At 46.4% G+C, this 16,146-nt stretch overlaps 1 protein-coding gene across 1 annotated transcript in view; it reads right to left on the bottom strand.

The window, feature by feature from the left end:
• Positions 1–3,856: 3,856 nt before the first annotated feature.
• The window catches only part of DFFA (DNA fragmentation factor subunit alpha), a 175,723-nt gene continuing 163,433 nt past the window's right edge, over positions 3,857–16,146 (bottom strand). Inside the window, exon 8 of the mRNA XM_069609965.1 lies at positions 3,857–4,251. Coding sequence (XP_069466066.1) covers positions 4,216–4,251 — 36 coding nt within the window. The 3' untranslated portion in view covers positions 3,857–4,215. The remainder of the gene's footprint in view (positions 4,252–16,146) is intronic.

Genomic DNA, 16,146 nt, shown 5'->3' with positions numbered 1-16,146 from the left:
TCATGGAGGAGACAACATAGATGAAGTACTGTACACTTTTTTGGGCACAGAATGATTTAGATCTGTTGAGTTAAATTAATTATTTTAATCCAATACATGCAACAAATAATAAAATCTTATCGTCCCCTGTGTTATCCTCTGTATGAAACAGTACATTTGTGGGTATTTAATGGCACTTACTGGGCTTTAATTTAAAAAAATGCTACCCTTATCTTGGTTGTCTTACTTGATCTCTCTTCTGCCTTTGACACGGTCAACCATGCCATCCTGCTCAACTGTCTCTGTGATAACTTGGGGACCACTGGTCAGGCCCTGGCATGGCTGACTTCTTTCCTCTCTGATCGACCCTCCCAGGTTCAACTTGGGTCCTTCCTCTCCTCTATCTGTGTCTCTACTTCTACCTGTGGTTTTCCCCAGGGTTCTAACCTCTCTCCCTGGCTGTTCAACCAATACCTGGCACTTCTTGCTCACCGCACTGCCGCACTCTGCCCCAACTTCCAGTGCTATGCGAATGACACTGAGCTCATTTTCAGGCTACCCTCAGCCACCTCTTCTCCCTCTCTCTCATCTCTGACTGTCTGTCCGCCATCAAGGAGTGGTGTGCCGCCAATGATCTCTGCCTTAATGCCAGTAAGACCGAGATTCTCCTCATCGGCACACCCGCTCCCTCCTTTCCTGTCACTCTCTGGCCAGCCTCTCTTGGCCCTCTTCCTGCTCCCACTTGTGAGGCTAAATACCCCGGGGTCATCTTCGACTTCACACTCTCCTTCTCTCCTCACATCTCTGACGTCTCTAAGAAGTCACACTACCAGCTGCACCTCCTCAGAGGTATTCTTCCTTTCATCTCCTTCCCCCAGAAGTTCACTGTCTCCAGAGTTCTGGTTCTCTCTAGGCTGGAGTATTGCAACAGCCACTTTCTAAATCTGCTTGCTTCTACTCTCTGCCCTCTGCCCTCTGCAACTCATCCAGAACAGGACTGCGAGACTTGTCCTTGGCCCCAAGCCCAGGGATCGTATCTCTCCAGGACTGAAATCTCTGCACTGGCTCCCAGTGGCGGTGAGGATTAAGTTCAAAACCCTCTGCATTGTCCACAAGGCCTTCTGGGGCCTGCGGCCTGGGGCCTGAATACCTTCAACTCTCTCTTCCTAAATATCTTCCTTCTCGAGCTCATCGGCGATCCGCCTCCAACTCCCTCAGGGTCAGTCGCTTCTCCAAGCAACGAGTTGGTGGTAGTTCACTTTCTTCGGGTGGGTCCTCCCTGAAACTTGAAGAGAATCATCTCCGGTTCCGGAAGCACCTCAAAACCTTTCTCTTTGCTTCTGCATTTTCTCCTCCTCTCCCCTTCTGACTTCCTGACTGAAACCAAAACTGCACTGGTTACCTGGCCACCCTCTGATCTCAGGCCCAGGTCCCCTCCCTGCTCTGCCTTCCTGGCAACCCCTGCACTTGGGGACTGTTTTCTGATTCCCTACAGTTCCACTACCAGTACTTGACACCTGTTGTCTGCACTTACCCTTGCACTTGCCACCTGTTGGCCGTACTTTTACTTATTGTTATTTATTCTTTTATCCCATGTACTGCACTGTCTTCTCCCCCTTCCCTCCGCACTCTCCACCTTCCCATGCACTTGCGCGATCTGAATGACACCTGGCCTAGTAGGATCGTTGTCTGTCTTCCCTCTGTTCCCCCTCCCTTGCCTCTTGCCTACACTTGTGTATAGGCGCGTTATAAATGCCATATCGTATCATTGTCGCCTTTATTCATACCATAGTCGTGGTTTCCGGTTTCATTTCAATAGTTGAACTTGACTGTTCATGTGTCATTAACTGTTTATTTCCTTCCTCTCTTTGCATACTACTTATATATTGTTTGATGTATTTGTATATGTATAGTTTTATATTTTTTGTAAAGGGTTTAGGTTTTTTTCCATTTGGGATACATGTGGATTGTATGCCCCTTTTTGTATGCCTTTTATTTCCACCCCATCTGGATTGGATGGCTAGGTGAATGTTTTATTGTGGGATTAACCGTCAGTCAATACGAGATTTTAATGTCATGCCATTTTTTCCAGCTGTCGATTATACTAGTAGAACGCACATACATTTCTGGATCCAGACTATGCTCATTGTGAGCATATGTCCGACAGTAACATCAAATTGCATAGCTGTCTGTATAACATGCAGAGGTCTAGATCGTATCTTCTGTTTGGCATGAACAGTATACACACCATTTAATCACATACATCATACATGACATCCTCAATGTGGGATTGCTAATTTTAGAAATGCAATGCTCATAGTCTGATATACAGTCTGTGTTACAATGTAAGGACTGAGTATCGATTGTTTAGTACTGAGCACTTTATAAGTGTACTTTGGAAGATACGATGATTGCCCTATTAGAATTACATTAGGTATTTTATATATTGCCGTACTTTCCAGTCCCACACATGCTTGCAAGACACACATATACTGTTATAGCTGAGATGCTGGAATTCTCTAACAACTGCCCATCAGTGGGCAAATTTGACCAATTTGGCATTCAAGCTGAGATAATAAAATGTTTTTAGAATTGCACCAGGCACGTCAGTTACCTAAATGTATGGGGTTATTACTAGGCTGCTTCTTACTGCACTAGACACTTTACCTACTGTACTAGACATTTTACTTATTGCTACTCTACCAGCATCGTCGTGAGGACTGTTACTAACGTGTCAAGCACTAGGCACTATCTTTATCGCTGTCTGTACTGCTGCTAGGACTGTCACTACTGTGTCAAGCACAAGACCTTTACTTACTGCTGCTAGCGTTTTTATCTTTGCACTAGACACTTGACTCAGTATTGCTTGCATTGCTGCTAAAACTGCTAACATTGAGCTAAGCACTAGACACTTTATTGGTGTCTGTGTTGTTGCTAGAACTTTTCTTAGTGTATTAAGCACTAGGCACTTTAATTGTTGCCAGCAATCTTGGGCACTCTTGTCAATTACAATGCGGAACACTGCAACTGTGCCTCTAGAACAGTATAGGACACCGGATCTAAAGATACTAAGGTGCTGTACCTGTGCTGCTATAATGGAAACGAGACACGTAGTTGTAGTCAGGTACATTACTGACATACTGTGCAGAAAATCTGAGACAGTAACACGCTGTATCGGTCCAATATATGGCAAACGACAGGGGAATTCTGCTGGACTCCTCATCGCCCAATCCAAATTAACTGACAAGTTTGTTATATCTGAATAGCCTTTTCCCCTTTTCATCACTATGTGGTTATATGCTAATGTTATTCTCATGTGGCTGGATATTGTGAACAAGCCAGGGGATTGTGGTGAAACGCATCAAGTTGCCGGTTTCTCCGGCACACACAATCTGGGAAAATGAAGCCATTTTACTTTTGTTGGAACAAAGATTTGGAAGTTAAAGGCATCGTCTAGTAAAAAATGTTATTGTTCCTATGGGTCGGCCATGTTTTTTTAAGTCTAAGTGGCTCGATTTTAGAAAACTTTCCTATGGACCTTACCCGAGTTTTCGTCCATTAAACGCACGCGAAAACAAGCACCTGGGAGCCGCCATTTTCTGATAATCCTATCTTTTCCCCGATCGCCCTGGCTGACCTGCTTTTGCGGCACTAAATCAATTCCCCCGCCCCTTGAGCCTGACATTATCAAAACATTCATATTCCCCGCCTCTCCCCGTGACGTTACTGTGCTGCGTAGGCAAACGCGCCCAGTCGTCTTCTGCGCGGCTCCACACAGAACCCGGAAACCAACACAGATCAACTCACAACACAGCGCGCCACAATTCGGAATATGAAACTGTACTTTACAATGAAACAGCAACACGGTACATTTGGTAAAGTAAATTTATTTGGGATTAAATGTTTAGAGAATATTCATATGAACTCCGGAAGCCATTTATTTTCTTTTATCTGTATCCGCAATAACTGTTCCGTTTCATCTTGAGTCACGCGCTGTTCTTTTATGGCACACAGGGTGTTCATTTTCGTAAAAAGAATCACTTTGGAAGCACGGTGAACCGCAAGGCTGTTCCATCAACTAGGCACTAGTCCAGCCTAAAGTTTATGTTACTTCTAGCCACTAGTACAGCGTAAGGGCATGTGGGCCCTTGGCGATCGTCCCATAATATGGTGATCGTGCTCCAGTTGTTGACACGAAGCTGCATGTGTCTGCTGAAGAATCCATCCGCCGGTGTCTCAAACAGATGGCAGTTGCAGAAAGGGATCAAATAACTGTTATGAAAACAAAAAAATGATAATTAGTCTCGCTAGCCGAACTTCATTAATATTACTCATTTCATTTATTACGGCCGATCAGAAACTATTTGCTTGCAAGGGTAGTTCAATGGAGTATGTTCTTCTCTAACATAAATGCGAAAAGTAACGAGATAAATCGAGGCCAACACACAATGATAAACGACAGTCTACATGCAGGAGGAATGATATGATATGGCATTTGTAACGTGCGTATACTCAAGTGTTTCTAGGCGTGACGAGGCAGTTGGGGAACAAGGGCAGACAGACAACGATCCTACTAGGCCAGGTGTCTTTCTGATCGCGCATGGGGATGGGCTGTACAAGGATAGTTGAATACAAATTAAATAATAGGGCCAGCTGGTGGCAAGTGCAAGGTAAATGCCGGGACAAGGGGCTGAAGGATACAGAGACAGTCCCGTAGTGCAGGGAAAAGTGGCTGGGCCAAGGAGCGAGATCGGTGAGACCAGTGAACCTGCATGCCCATGTGCCCACTACGAACAGTTTTACTTGCTTTTCCTAGCTCTTCATTCATTCATTTATTCATGCATCCATTCATTAAATCTTCATTCCGGTATAAAAGCGTGTAAAGGTTTACTTACATTATATTTGAAATTTCCATTGTGTCTCTTCGTAATGCAGTCTGTAAAACGGACCGTGCTCTTGACAATGATTTTTCGTATACTGACCTAAAACTGAAACTCGGTCTAGTTTCTGAATTTTCTGCCTTATCGTCTCTTACGTTATTGCGCACTCCCTTCAAATGTAGTTCTTTCGGCATGGTCCCTGTCTCAAGGTCAAAAAACAATAGACCCTTATACTTCCAGTGCGACTTGTGGGCCTCATCTGTGCACTGTCCTTCGCATTCTTTATTTGCAACATCACGTAGTATAGGCATCTATGAGAACTTGAAGTTTAGAATCCGTCTATGTAGTGCGCCTCAATGTGCAAATGCGAACTGGCTTCTCTCCCAAATGCCACGGCCTGCTTGGCTGGCGCGTTCTAAGTGCCCCAATTTTGTCCCCGTTGTCTGCGAGCTTTGCAGCCCAAATTGAGACATTTAATTTTTTGCGGAAGGTCAGGGAAAGTATAAAGTACCACAGGAGTTGAGTTAAAAGTGAGATTTATTGTTTGTTTGTTTGTTTTATTATTTGCAATACGCAAGCCTCCCCTCCGTTAACAGTGCGCAGCATTTACATTTACATGAGATGAGACATGAGAAAAAAATATACATACACATATGTGAGGTGAATAGAGAGAATTCAAAGATGACACCCAGCTTCTTCGCCACCCATGATGGTGAAGTTGGGGGTTAGGTTTACTGGTACACTGTACAATAACATTTATTTACAAAAATACAATCCTATTGCAATTATTTAAACCGCGATTTGTACTTTACAATCAGCTGTGCATCGGGTGGGCATGGCACAGTCGCAATGTTTGGTGGCAATGGATCACTGCTCTGTACAGAAACATCCAAAATTCCATATCTGTGCTTCTCTAACACAGCAACAATAAGGCCTTTCACAAAGTCGAACTGCATTTCATCATAGACTGGTTTGATCACCCATTGCTTACTTCTTTTTGAAAACACCTTAGTGTAGCGAGGCATCCTTACTTTACCCCTAGTCCTAGATTGTTCACGTCCAACATTGCTGTTATGGGCCAAGACCGCTAGTAGAGTGCGATGTTTCATGCCCCGAAAGCTAAAATGCAAGCGCTTTGGCCTGTACTTTAGGCACATATTGTGGAACACCTCCAAATCTCCTGTGTGACAGAATTCTGTCAGTCCTCTCAAATCTCTTGATAGAGTTTTGTCGAAAACAATCTTCTCAATGGCTTTGTGTGTCGGTGATGATGGAATCAACCACTTCTTCTTCCGTGCCTCCTCTGGGGACAAAGGGCCATGTTCACATTGGTGGAAATGTTCATTTGCTGTCCAGCGGTGAACGTTGGTACAGTGGTGCATCAGTGACCGCCATTTTTCAAGTAGTATTTCCACTGACCCCTCGCAAGTTTTTGAGCTCCACCAAAGATGGTTGGTGATAGAATGTGACCACTGCAAAATACTTTCAAAACCTTTTTTTTCCCTGCAGCCGAGATTTTCTTATTGATTGATTTAGCAAGATGCCATACGTCAAATTGATGTTTAATATGTGGCAACTGCTCTCTCATTGTCTTGGCAATTGAAACGTGTCTATCCGTGGCTATGAGGTCGATGTGCATCCCCCTCGATTGTAGATGTTCCACTGATTTTATAAATCCTAGTTTCTCCATGGCCACTGAGGATGTACATTGTGTTACCTGCACGACCTCCGAACTCACAATTTTCTTACTATCCATGTCCTGAAAGTGGTAGGTGCAGTACTTGGCAGAAAATCCAGGGCTATCGCACTGTCCATCGCCGGCTAGCCTGAATCGTTTGCCTTCGAATGTACTTGCTAAAGACAATTGTTCAATTCTCCAAGCATCACTAATGGCCGGAAACAGATAATCACGTTGGTATGTGTAGTACAGCGCACTAGAAATGAAATGGAGTCCCACAAACTGAAAGAAAGCCTCTAACTTTCTAAAACTGGAGCCACTAAAAAGTGATGCAACTGCACACAGTAAATTGCCTGCTGGCATTTTCCCCAGCATTGGTTGTGCAGACCATGAGAACCTATGATTTAATCTACAGGCGGCATTTATTTTGACGTTACTGCCTTTCATTTGACGAGTCACATTAATCAATGGCTTCCCACATACTTTCCCTCTAACGGAATGCACACATTTCAGCATACTTATAATTTCCATCAAGCAACTGTCGAATAGAATGTATTTGCTCTCTTTCATTAGACTGTCATCCTGCGTCAACGTTGTTTTTTCGGCCTTTGACGTTGTGGAGATGTCAACACATTGGAAAGTAATATCGCTGATATCAAGTATTGTTGCGTCTATGGATGCTGCGGCTGGTTCATTCTCTCTCATTTCAACATCTGCTAATTCAACATTGATGGGAGAACACAACAATGTTGACATGTTTTTTGGTGGCAATTTTTTGGCGGGTGTAGATTGTGCAAATTGATCTGCAACTACTTCAGAGCTATCTTCAATACATTCAATAACATCTTCTTGTGGTGGTCCGGTCGCACAGTAGCTATGGTCCAATGCAACTTTGCTGTAGTCTCCAAACAGAGCTAATTCATGTTCTGGCCATTGGACATGAGCATCTCGAGCCTGAACACGCCTCGCCTCAATTAATAGTTCCTCCATAGTGTACATGGTCTGGCAAGCCACATCTCTCATTCGCTTCACTGTCTGTGTGTGTATAGTTCTGACGCCCACGGGTAACTGGAGGAGAGATTGGAAAAGGGATGTTCAGTTTAAACACAAGATGGAGTGTAGTAGAATTGACTGGAAAAAAAGATAAAATAGTCCCCACCACAAACATTTTTTTAAAGTTATTAACTGTTTGTAACTAACCTTTTTTTGGTTTTTTTTCTTTGCAACTTTTTTGACTCGACCTTCAACATCTGCACGCTGTAGCTCCGATTCGTTTCCGCATGTCCTCCCTTCCTCTTGCGCTGCAAGGACTATATTTTCTGTATCCGCATAGACAGCAAGGAATGAGGCTCCATCGTCTCCCTGAAACATAGTACTTTCATTACTATGTATCAAAATATTGTTAGCATAAAACACGTGAGGACGAACACACAGGTACAGCTCAATAGCCAAATACAATTTAAACATTTTGTGCAACAATCAAACGACAAGTATTCGACCAGTGATGATCTATTTCGATGGAACTGTTAGTATCCATACCTCTGGCTCTGCATGGACTGCCATGAATGGTTGTATTGGAGAGGAGGCATCCGCATCTCCCTGAAACACAGTACTTGGATTAGTATGCTTTTCAATATTGGAAACACAACACACACTTGGGGTCGACGGCACGGGGACATATAAAGAGATAACCGCGAAAGATGCATTGTCCAAAAGAATCAAGGAAAATCAAAATATGATCACATTTCATCGACTTATTTCAACGATTCCTTTACATCTGCATCATCTCAATGAGATGTTGTGATTGTGGTGGAAGCTCCGTCGTCTCCCTGAAACACAGTACTTGGATTAGTATGGTTTTCAATATTGGAAACATAACACACACTTGGGGACGACGGCACAGGTACATATAAAGAGATAACCGCGAAAGATGCATTGTCCAAAAGAATCAAGGAAAATCCAAATATGATCACATTTCATCGACTTATTTCAACGATTCCTTTACATCTGCATCATCTAAATGAGATGTTGTGATTGTGGTGGAAGCTTCGTCGTCTCCCTGAAACACAGCACTTGCGTTAATAGGGAAGAAAGTATAGCAAATGGAATCACGTTATATGATCACGCATGCTGGAGCTGTCAGTATCCATACCTCGTGCTGCTGAAGAATATCTATGGATGTTGCAAATGTAGTGCGCACTTCCGAAAGCTGTTGCGCCGATTCGTACACTTGAATGTCAGGCTCTGCATCAAGTGCAGGGGTTGACGCTCCATCAACTGCCTGAAACATAGTACTTGCATTAGTGAGGTTTACAATTGTGAAAACATAACATACACCTGGGGTCGACAGCACAGGTACATATCAACGGATAACCACGAATGAAACATTGTGTAGAACAATCAAACGACAGGAATTCCGGCTCTGATGATGACGCTCGATGGAGCTGTCAGTATCCATACCTCGTGCTGCTGAAGAATATCTATGGATGTTGCAAATGTAGTGCGCACTTCCGAAAGCTGTTGCGCCGATTCGTATACTTGAATGTCAGGCTCTGCATCAAGTGCAGGGGTTGACGCTCCATCAACTGCCTGAAACATAGTACTTGCATTAGTGAGGTTTACAATTGTGAAAACATAACATACACCTGGGGTCGACAGCACAGGTACATATCAACGGCTAACCACGAATGAAACATTGTGTAGAACAATCAAACGACAGGAATTCCAGCTCTGATGATGACGCTCGATGGAGCTGTCAGTATCCATACCTCCTGCTGGTGAGGATCATCTAGAAACGTTGTAGATGTGGCGGACGCTTCAGCATCTCCCTGAAAGACAGTACTTGCATTAGTATGGATAACACTAATTATAAATGAAAACAAACACCAGTGGACGATAACTAAGGTGTATATCAATTGGAAAGCAGTAACCAAACATTCGGTAAAATAATTACACAATAGAATAAAACTATTACTTGACATGCATAAAACAAGTATGTAGCGGATTAGCCTAGTAAGATTACCTGATACGCGCTAGAAGTGGTTGATAACTGCGACCACGTCAAGGATGTAGAATGTTCTTGCTTCAGATTCAAGGGATAGTCAAGAAGTTGTCAAGGTCAATTAATGATTGATAGTGAAATGCCAATATTAAAAATAGCCATGTAAGGCGACAGAATACTTGAAAAATGCTCAATACAGCACAGTTCCCTGTCCCCATATATATATATATACATTGCGTTTGTGGGTTATGAAATCGAAAAAGAATATATTGATAAATGTCATTATTCAAAAAACTATACACTCATATCAATATCGAAATTATTACAAGGGATAGAACACCTACAATATCTATTAATTCATTCGGCTACACACTACCGCAAGGCCTAAAGCTACATCGGGACACTTGACTCACCGGTGGCGGAATGTGGACGAATAGAGTGGGAATAGCGTTTTCGCGCAATTTGCGTGTCGTTCGCCGTTTATTCTTCTTTGTTACCCAAGAAGTTGTGTACATGTCCAAGGAAAAGTGCCGGCTGCAGATGCGGTATCGATCACCCCTCTTGTCCTCTAAGAATTGTTGGACTCTACTTTCCAGCTCATCCAGTGGATATCCGCAATGTCTGACCCATTCTCTTATTCGATCAACAGTTTTCGGGAATACATGCATTGTAGTTCCTTCAGATTTCGCATGGGTCTTCGAAGGGCAACCGCTAATCGAACAAGCAGGCATTGTTGATAAATCTGAAAAGTAAATATCGACATTATTATACAATCTTCAAGAGTAAAGATTTGATACAAAAGTAAATGAATCATACAATGATCAATGCAAGGTTTGTTTTGGTCGCAGGAACTATTCCAGTTCATTATGTGCTGCTTAGTATTTGCATAAGTTGTAGAAATGTATAATTCATGTGTCTGAAATCTGAACATGTGACTCGTCCCTTGGATGTTTTGTCTTGCATGAGAAGGAAACATGCTAACATTATTGACTGGACCCCCGAAGGATGCAATTCAATCACAATAGTCACAGATTAAAATAAATAGATCTATTGATAGCATAGCAATGGAAACTGAAGTCAATACCAATGAGACCAATGAACATTGCACTATTTTGTACTCTACTGGAAAATAGATAGAAATTTAAAAATCTGCGAAATATAACCAGGATACATGGCCTTAGCTTGACCAACAAACAGTTGGGTTCAGCAAGCAGAGCAGTATGTTGCGGGAGAATAGGTGGATGGCCACAGGTAGCGCACTGATGGGTATGCTCGAAGCGGTCGGTCACAGAGTTCACGGATAGCACGACGACAAGCAGATTAGCATAGATCTCAGTGGTTCCCAAGTAGCACGTTCAAGAGTTGAGTTGCAAAGCACAAAGATGTTCTCATGAGACATATCGAGTGGTTTTTAAAGTATTAGAAACTGGGGTGTGTTTGTGAATGAATGACATATGTATGTCGTGGTATTAGGGGGGCGGCCTGCCTCGGGGGAGGCCTGGCAGGAGACACGGGGTCTGAGTAGGCCATGTGACCGATGGCCCCTTGGCGTGGGACACCTTTTGAAGTGTACATGTAGTTTGGCACCTTGGCCTTTCGCGCCCCTGACAGCCCCCCATGCCAGCGAGCATCCACCGGCGCGAACCGCCTTTGACACAGGGGGGTGGGATGGATGGGCCTGGGGCGTGCAGATAAGGCACAGGACGACTGCTGAATGGAGACACACTTATGTGGATTGCAGGGGGGCGGCCTGCTTCAAGGGGAGGCCTGGCTGGAGACACGGGGTCTGAGGAGGCCATGTGACCGATGGCCCCTTGGCGTGGGACACCTTTTGAAGTGTACATGTAGTTTGGCACCTTGGCCTTTCGCGCCCCTGAGAGCCCCCCATGCCAGCGAGCATCCACCGGCGCGAACCGCCTTTGATACAAGGGGGTGGGATGGATGGGCCTGGGGCGTGCAGATAAGGCACAGGAAGACTGCTGAATGGAGACACACTTATGTGGATTGCAGGGGGGCGGCCTGCTTCAAGGGGAGGCCTGGCTGGAGACACGGGGTCTGAGGAGGCCATGTGACCGATGGCCCCTTGGCGTGGGACACCTTTTGAAGTGTACATGTAGTTTGGCACCTTGGCCTTTCGCGCCCCTGACAGCCCCCCCCATGCCAGCGAGCATCCACCGGCGCGAACCGCCTTTGATACAGGGGGGTGGGATGGATGGGCCTGGGGCGTGCAGATAAGGCACAGGAAGACTGCTGAATGGAGACACACTTATGTGGATTGCAGGGGGGCGGCCTGCTTCAAGGGGAGGCCTGGCTGGAGACACGGGGTCTGAGGAGGCCATGTGACCGATGGCCCCTTGGCGTGGGACACCTTTTGAAGTGTACATGTAGTTTGGCACCTTGGCCTTTCGCGCCCCTGACAGCCCCCCCCATGCCAGCGAGCATCCACCGGCGCGAACCGCCTTTGATACAGGGGGGTGGGATGGATGGGCCTGGGGCGTGCAGATAAGGCACAGGAAGACTGCTGAATGGAGACACACTTATGTGGATTGCAGGGGGGCGGCCTGCTTCAAGGGGAGGCCTGGCTGGAGACACGGGGTCTGAGGAGGCCATGTGACCGATGGCCCCTTGGCGTGGGACACCTTTTGAAGTGTACATGAAGTTTGGCACCTTGGCCTTTCGCGCCCCTGACAGCCCCCCATGCCAGCGAGCAGCCACCGGCGCGAACTGCCTTTGATACAGGGGGGTGGGATGGATGGGCCTGGGGCGTGCAGATAAGGCACAGGAAGACTGCTGAATGGAGACACACTTATGTGGATTGCAGGGGGGCGGCCTGCTTCAAGGGGAGGCCTGGCTGGAGACACGGGGTCTGAGGAGGCCATGTGACCGATGGCCCCTTGGCGTGGGACACCTTTTGAAGTGTACATGTAGTTTGGCACCTTGGCCTTTCACGCCCCTGACAGCCCCCCATGCCAGCGAGCATCCACCGGCGCGAACCGCCTTTGATACAGGGGGGTGGGATGGATGGGCCTGGGGCGTGCAGATAAGGCACAGGAAGACTGCTGAATGGAGACACACTTATGTGGATTGCAGGGGGGCGGCCTGCTTCAAGGGGAGGCCTGGCTGGAGACACGGGGTCTGAGGAGGCCATGTGACCGATGGCCCCTTGGCGTGGGACACCTTTTGAAGTGTACATGTAGTTTGGCACCTTGGCCTTTCGCGCCCCTGAGAGCCCCCCATGCCAGCGAGCATCCACCGGCGCAAACCGCCTTTGATACAGGGGGGTGGGATGGATGGGCCTGGGGCGTGCAGATAAGGCACAGGAAGACTGCTGAATGGAGACACACTTATGTGGATTGCAGGGGGGCGGCCTGCTTCAAGGGGAGGCCTGGCTGGAGACACGGGGTCTGAGGAGGCCATGTGACCGATGGCCCCTTGGCGTGGGACACCTTTTGAAGTGTACATGTAGTTTGGCACCTTGGCCTTTCGCGCCCCTGACAGCCCCCCCCCATGCCAGCGAGCATCCACCGGCGCGAACCGCCTTTGATACAGGGGGGTGGGATGGATGGGCCTGGGGCGTGCAGATAAGGCACAGGAAGACTGCTGAATGGAGACACACTTATGTGGATTGCAGGGGGGCGGCCTGCTTCAAGGGGAGGCCTGGCTGGAGACACGGGGTCTGAGGAGGCCATGTGACCGATGGCCCCTTGGCGTGGGACACCTTTTGAAGTGTACATGTAGTTTGGCACCTTGGCCTTTCGCGCCCCTGACAGCCCCCCATGCCAGCGAGCAGCCACCGGCGTGAACTGCCTTTGATACAGGGGGGTGGGATGGATGGGCTGGGGCGTGCAGATAAGGCACAGGAAGACTGCTGAATGGAGACACACTTATGTGGATTGCAGGGGGGCGGCCTGCTTCAAGGGGAGGCCTGGCTGGAGACACGGGGTCTGAGGAGGCCATGTGACCGATGGCCCCTTGGCGTGGGACACCTTTTGAAGTGTACATGTAGTTTGGCACCTTGGCCTTTCGCGCCCCTGACAGCCCCCCATGCCAGCGAGCATCCACCGGCGCGAACCGCCTTTGATACAGGGGGGTGGGATGGATGGGCCTGGGGCGTGCAGATAAGGCACAGGAAGACTGCTGAATGGAGACACACTTATGTGGATTGCAGGGGGGCGGCCTGCTTCAAGGGGAGGCCTGGCTGGAGACACGGGGTCTGAGGAGGCCATGTGACCGATGGCCCCTTGGCGTGGGACACCTTTTGAAGTGTACATGTAGTTTGGCACCTTGGCCTTTCGCGCCCCTGACAGCCCCCCCCATGCCAGCGAGCATCCACCGGCGCGAACCGCCTTTATATCAATATACAGTATATCGCCTTTATATCAATGATAGTATATCGTTGCTTATCAATAACAAATGCCACATACCAGAGATTCTTGTGAGCACAGACCCACACTTCAACCGGTGTATTATAGTGGCCAAGACCCTAAGGCCTGTATAATCCAATGGTAATTGATAGTATAGATATATGTGATTCATTTAAAAAATATCGAGACAAACGTTGTTAAAATAAATGTGGTGTTTTATTTTGTATCTTATTTTCATGACACAAAAATAGAAGACTTTAAAGGTTATACAGGTCAGGTTGCAGCACAGCGAGAGAAAATCCCCTGTACTGACCGCTGTCACTCGGGAACGTGTCTCTAATGGCACGAACGGCACAGGCGGGTATCACTCTTTGAACGCGGTGTCCAAGCCTCCCGTGAAGCCACCATGTAAAGGAACGATAGGCCACCAGCCTGTACCACCTGTGAAAAGGAATGAAACAAACTGTTTTTAAATGACCCAGATAAGTTTAATAAACGTTTGTTGTCAATGACAATTCTTGTAACTAATGGCATTTTACACAGACAAATGCTATCTAGACAATGCACACTATTGAATGACTTACATGCGTTACAATGATATGTAGATGTAATTTTGGATATAGTAGAAGAACATGAAATAGGAGTGGCATGACATGCAGAGTATACTTACTCGTTACTTGGATTACGAGGACGAACAGTTGCTCGAAGTTCGTGCATAAGCACCATCATGATTCTCAACATGGCCCGTGTGAGGCAGGCTGCCCTGAAGTCTGGCAGCTCGGTGATGCATTGCGGTCGTGGCTCGCCTTCCGAAATGTAGGCCAGGCATCCCGAGTTTTCTCGGCAGCAGCAGTTCTCGTCCTCGGTTGGCATTAGCTCGCACCGACTGCATGTGCACCAGGTGGAGACGCCGTCCATGCGACTAGGCCCAGGCTCTTCATCTGTTGAATCGTCCTCCCAACTGCCGTCCGAATCCCCATCGTTTTCGCGTGCTTCCCTTTCCAGTAGTTCCTCCTCGGTATACTCAGGCTCGTACATGTAGGGCATTATTGTAGCCATTGTGTGGTAAACAGAGTAAAATAATTTACCGAGATGGTACAGGTGTTCACACGGGCTACAAGCGGCGAAGGTAGCTGACCAGAGCACAGAAACGAGTCACAGAATACTCAAAGTAACACAGAGAGAGGAATGGAATCGAAAATCTGCTGCTGTGTGTTGTGAAACGGTCTGTTTATACTTATTGAGGAAAGAGGCGTCCTGCCATTTCCATGGCGACACGTCATTAGCTGAAGCGCAGCGAATGTTGACACGAGACGTGCTTTGGCATTGGGAAATGGGCGGTACGAGTCTGCTGATGACAGGCTCAGGGGCGGGGGAATTGATTTAGTGCCGCAAAAGCAGGTCAACCAGGGCGATCGGGGAAAAGATAGGATTATCAGAAAATGGCAGCTCCCAGGTGCTTGTTTTCGCGTGCGTTTAATGGACGAAAACTCGGGTAAGGTCCATAGGAAAGTTTTCTAAAATCGAGCCACTTAGCCTTAAAAAAACATGGCCGACCCATAGGGACAATAACATTTTTTACTAGACTATGCCTTTAAATCTTTTTCAATCTGGTGGTGAGTGACTGGATCTTTATTTTCGGGAGTGCAACTCGTGACACGGTGCAACTGCAGTGAGAAAGTGTGTGTGTGTGTATATATATATATGTATATATATATTCACTGAAAAAACTTTGTTAAAGGGACGTTATGGTTACAAGTAAAACCTCGGAAATTCTGCAGTTATGGTAAGCTAAGCAACCATTACTCGCGCCAACACCATGCACTGCTAAGACTAACACTCAGGACATCAAAGATGACATAAAAAATGTTATTGATGACATCACTGATGACATCACATATCTAGGCCACTTGTTTTTATTTACTGACATGATTAGGCTAGTTTTTTGTTTTTACTGACAATATGAATTTCCAAAATGTAGAAGGTGCTATATATCTACACATTAACCTTTTTATATGTTCTTAAAGCACTTTCCCTCGAGTTTAATCTAAGCTCATAGTGCACATACAGTTAAAAAATAGAACAAAGAAAATAATCTTATAGACTCCGTCTACTTTACATTTCTCAGTAAAATACATAGACTCAATGGGCCTCATTACAAGTCTGGCAGTAACCCTGCCGTGCTTCCGGCGGATTGACGCTGGATTCATAACAGTTTATCGGCACCTAGCTTCCCGGTGCCAC

The sequence above is a fragment of the Ambystoma mexicanum genome, chromosome 8 (genome assembly GCF_040938575.1).
Source record: "Ambystoma mexicanum isolate Mex_15411 chromosome 8, UKY_AmexF1_1, whole genome shotgun sequence".
Classification (NCBI taxonomy): domain Eukaryota; kingdom Metazoa; phylum Chordata; class Amphibia; order Caudata; family Ambystomatidae; genus Ambystoma; species Ambystoma mexicanum.
The sequence above is the reverse complement of the archived record's forward strand: the minus strand, read 5'-3'. Positions and strand labels throughout refer to the sequence as shown.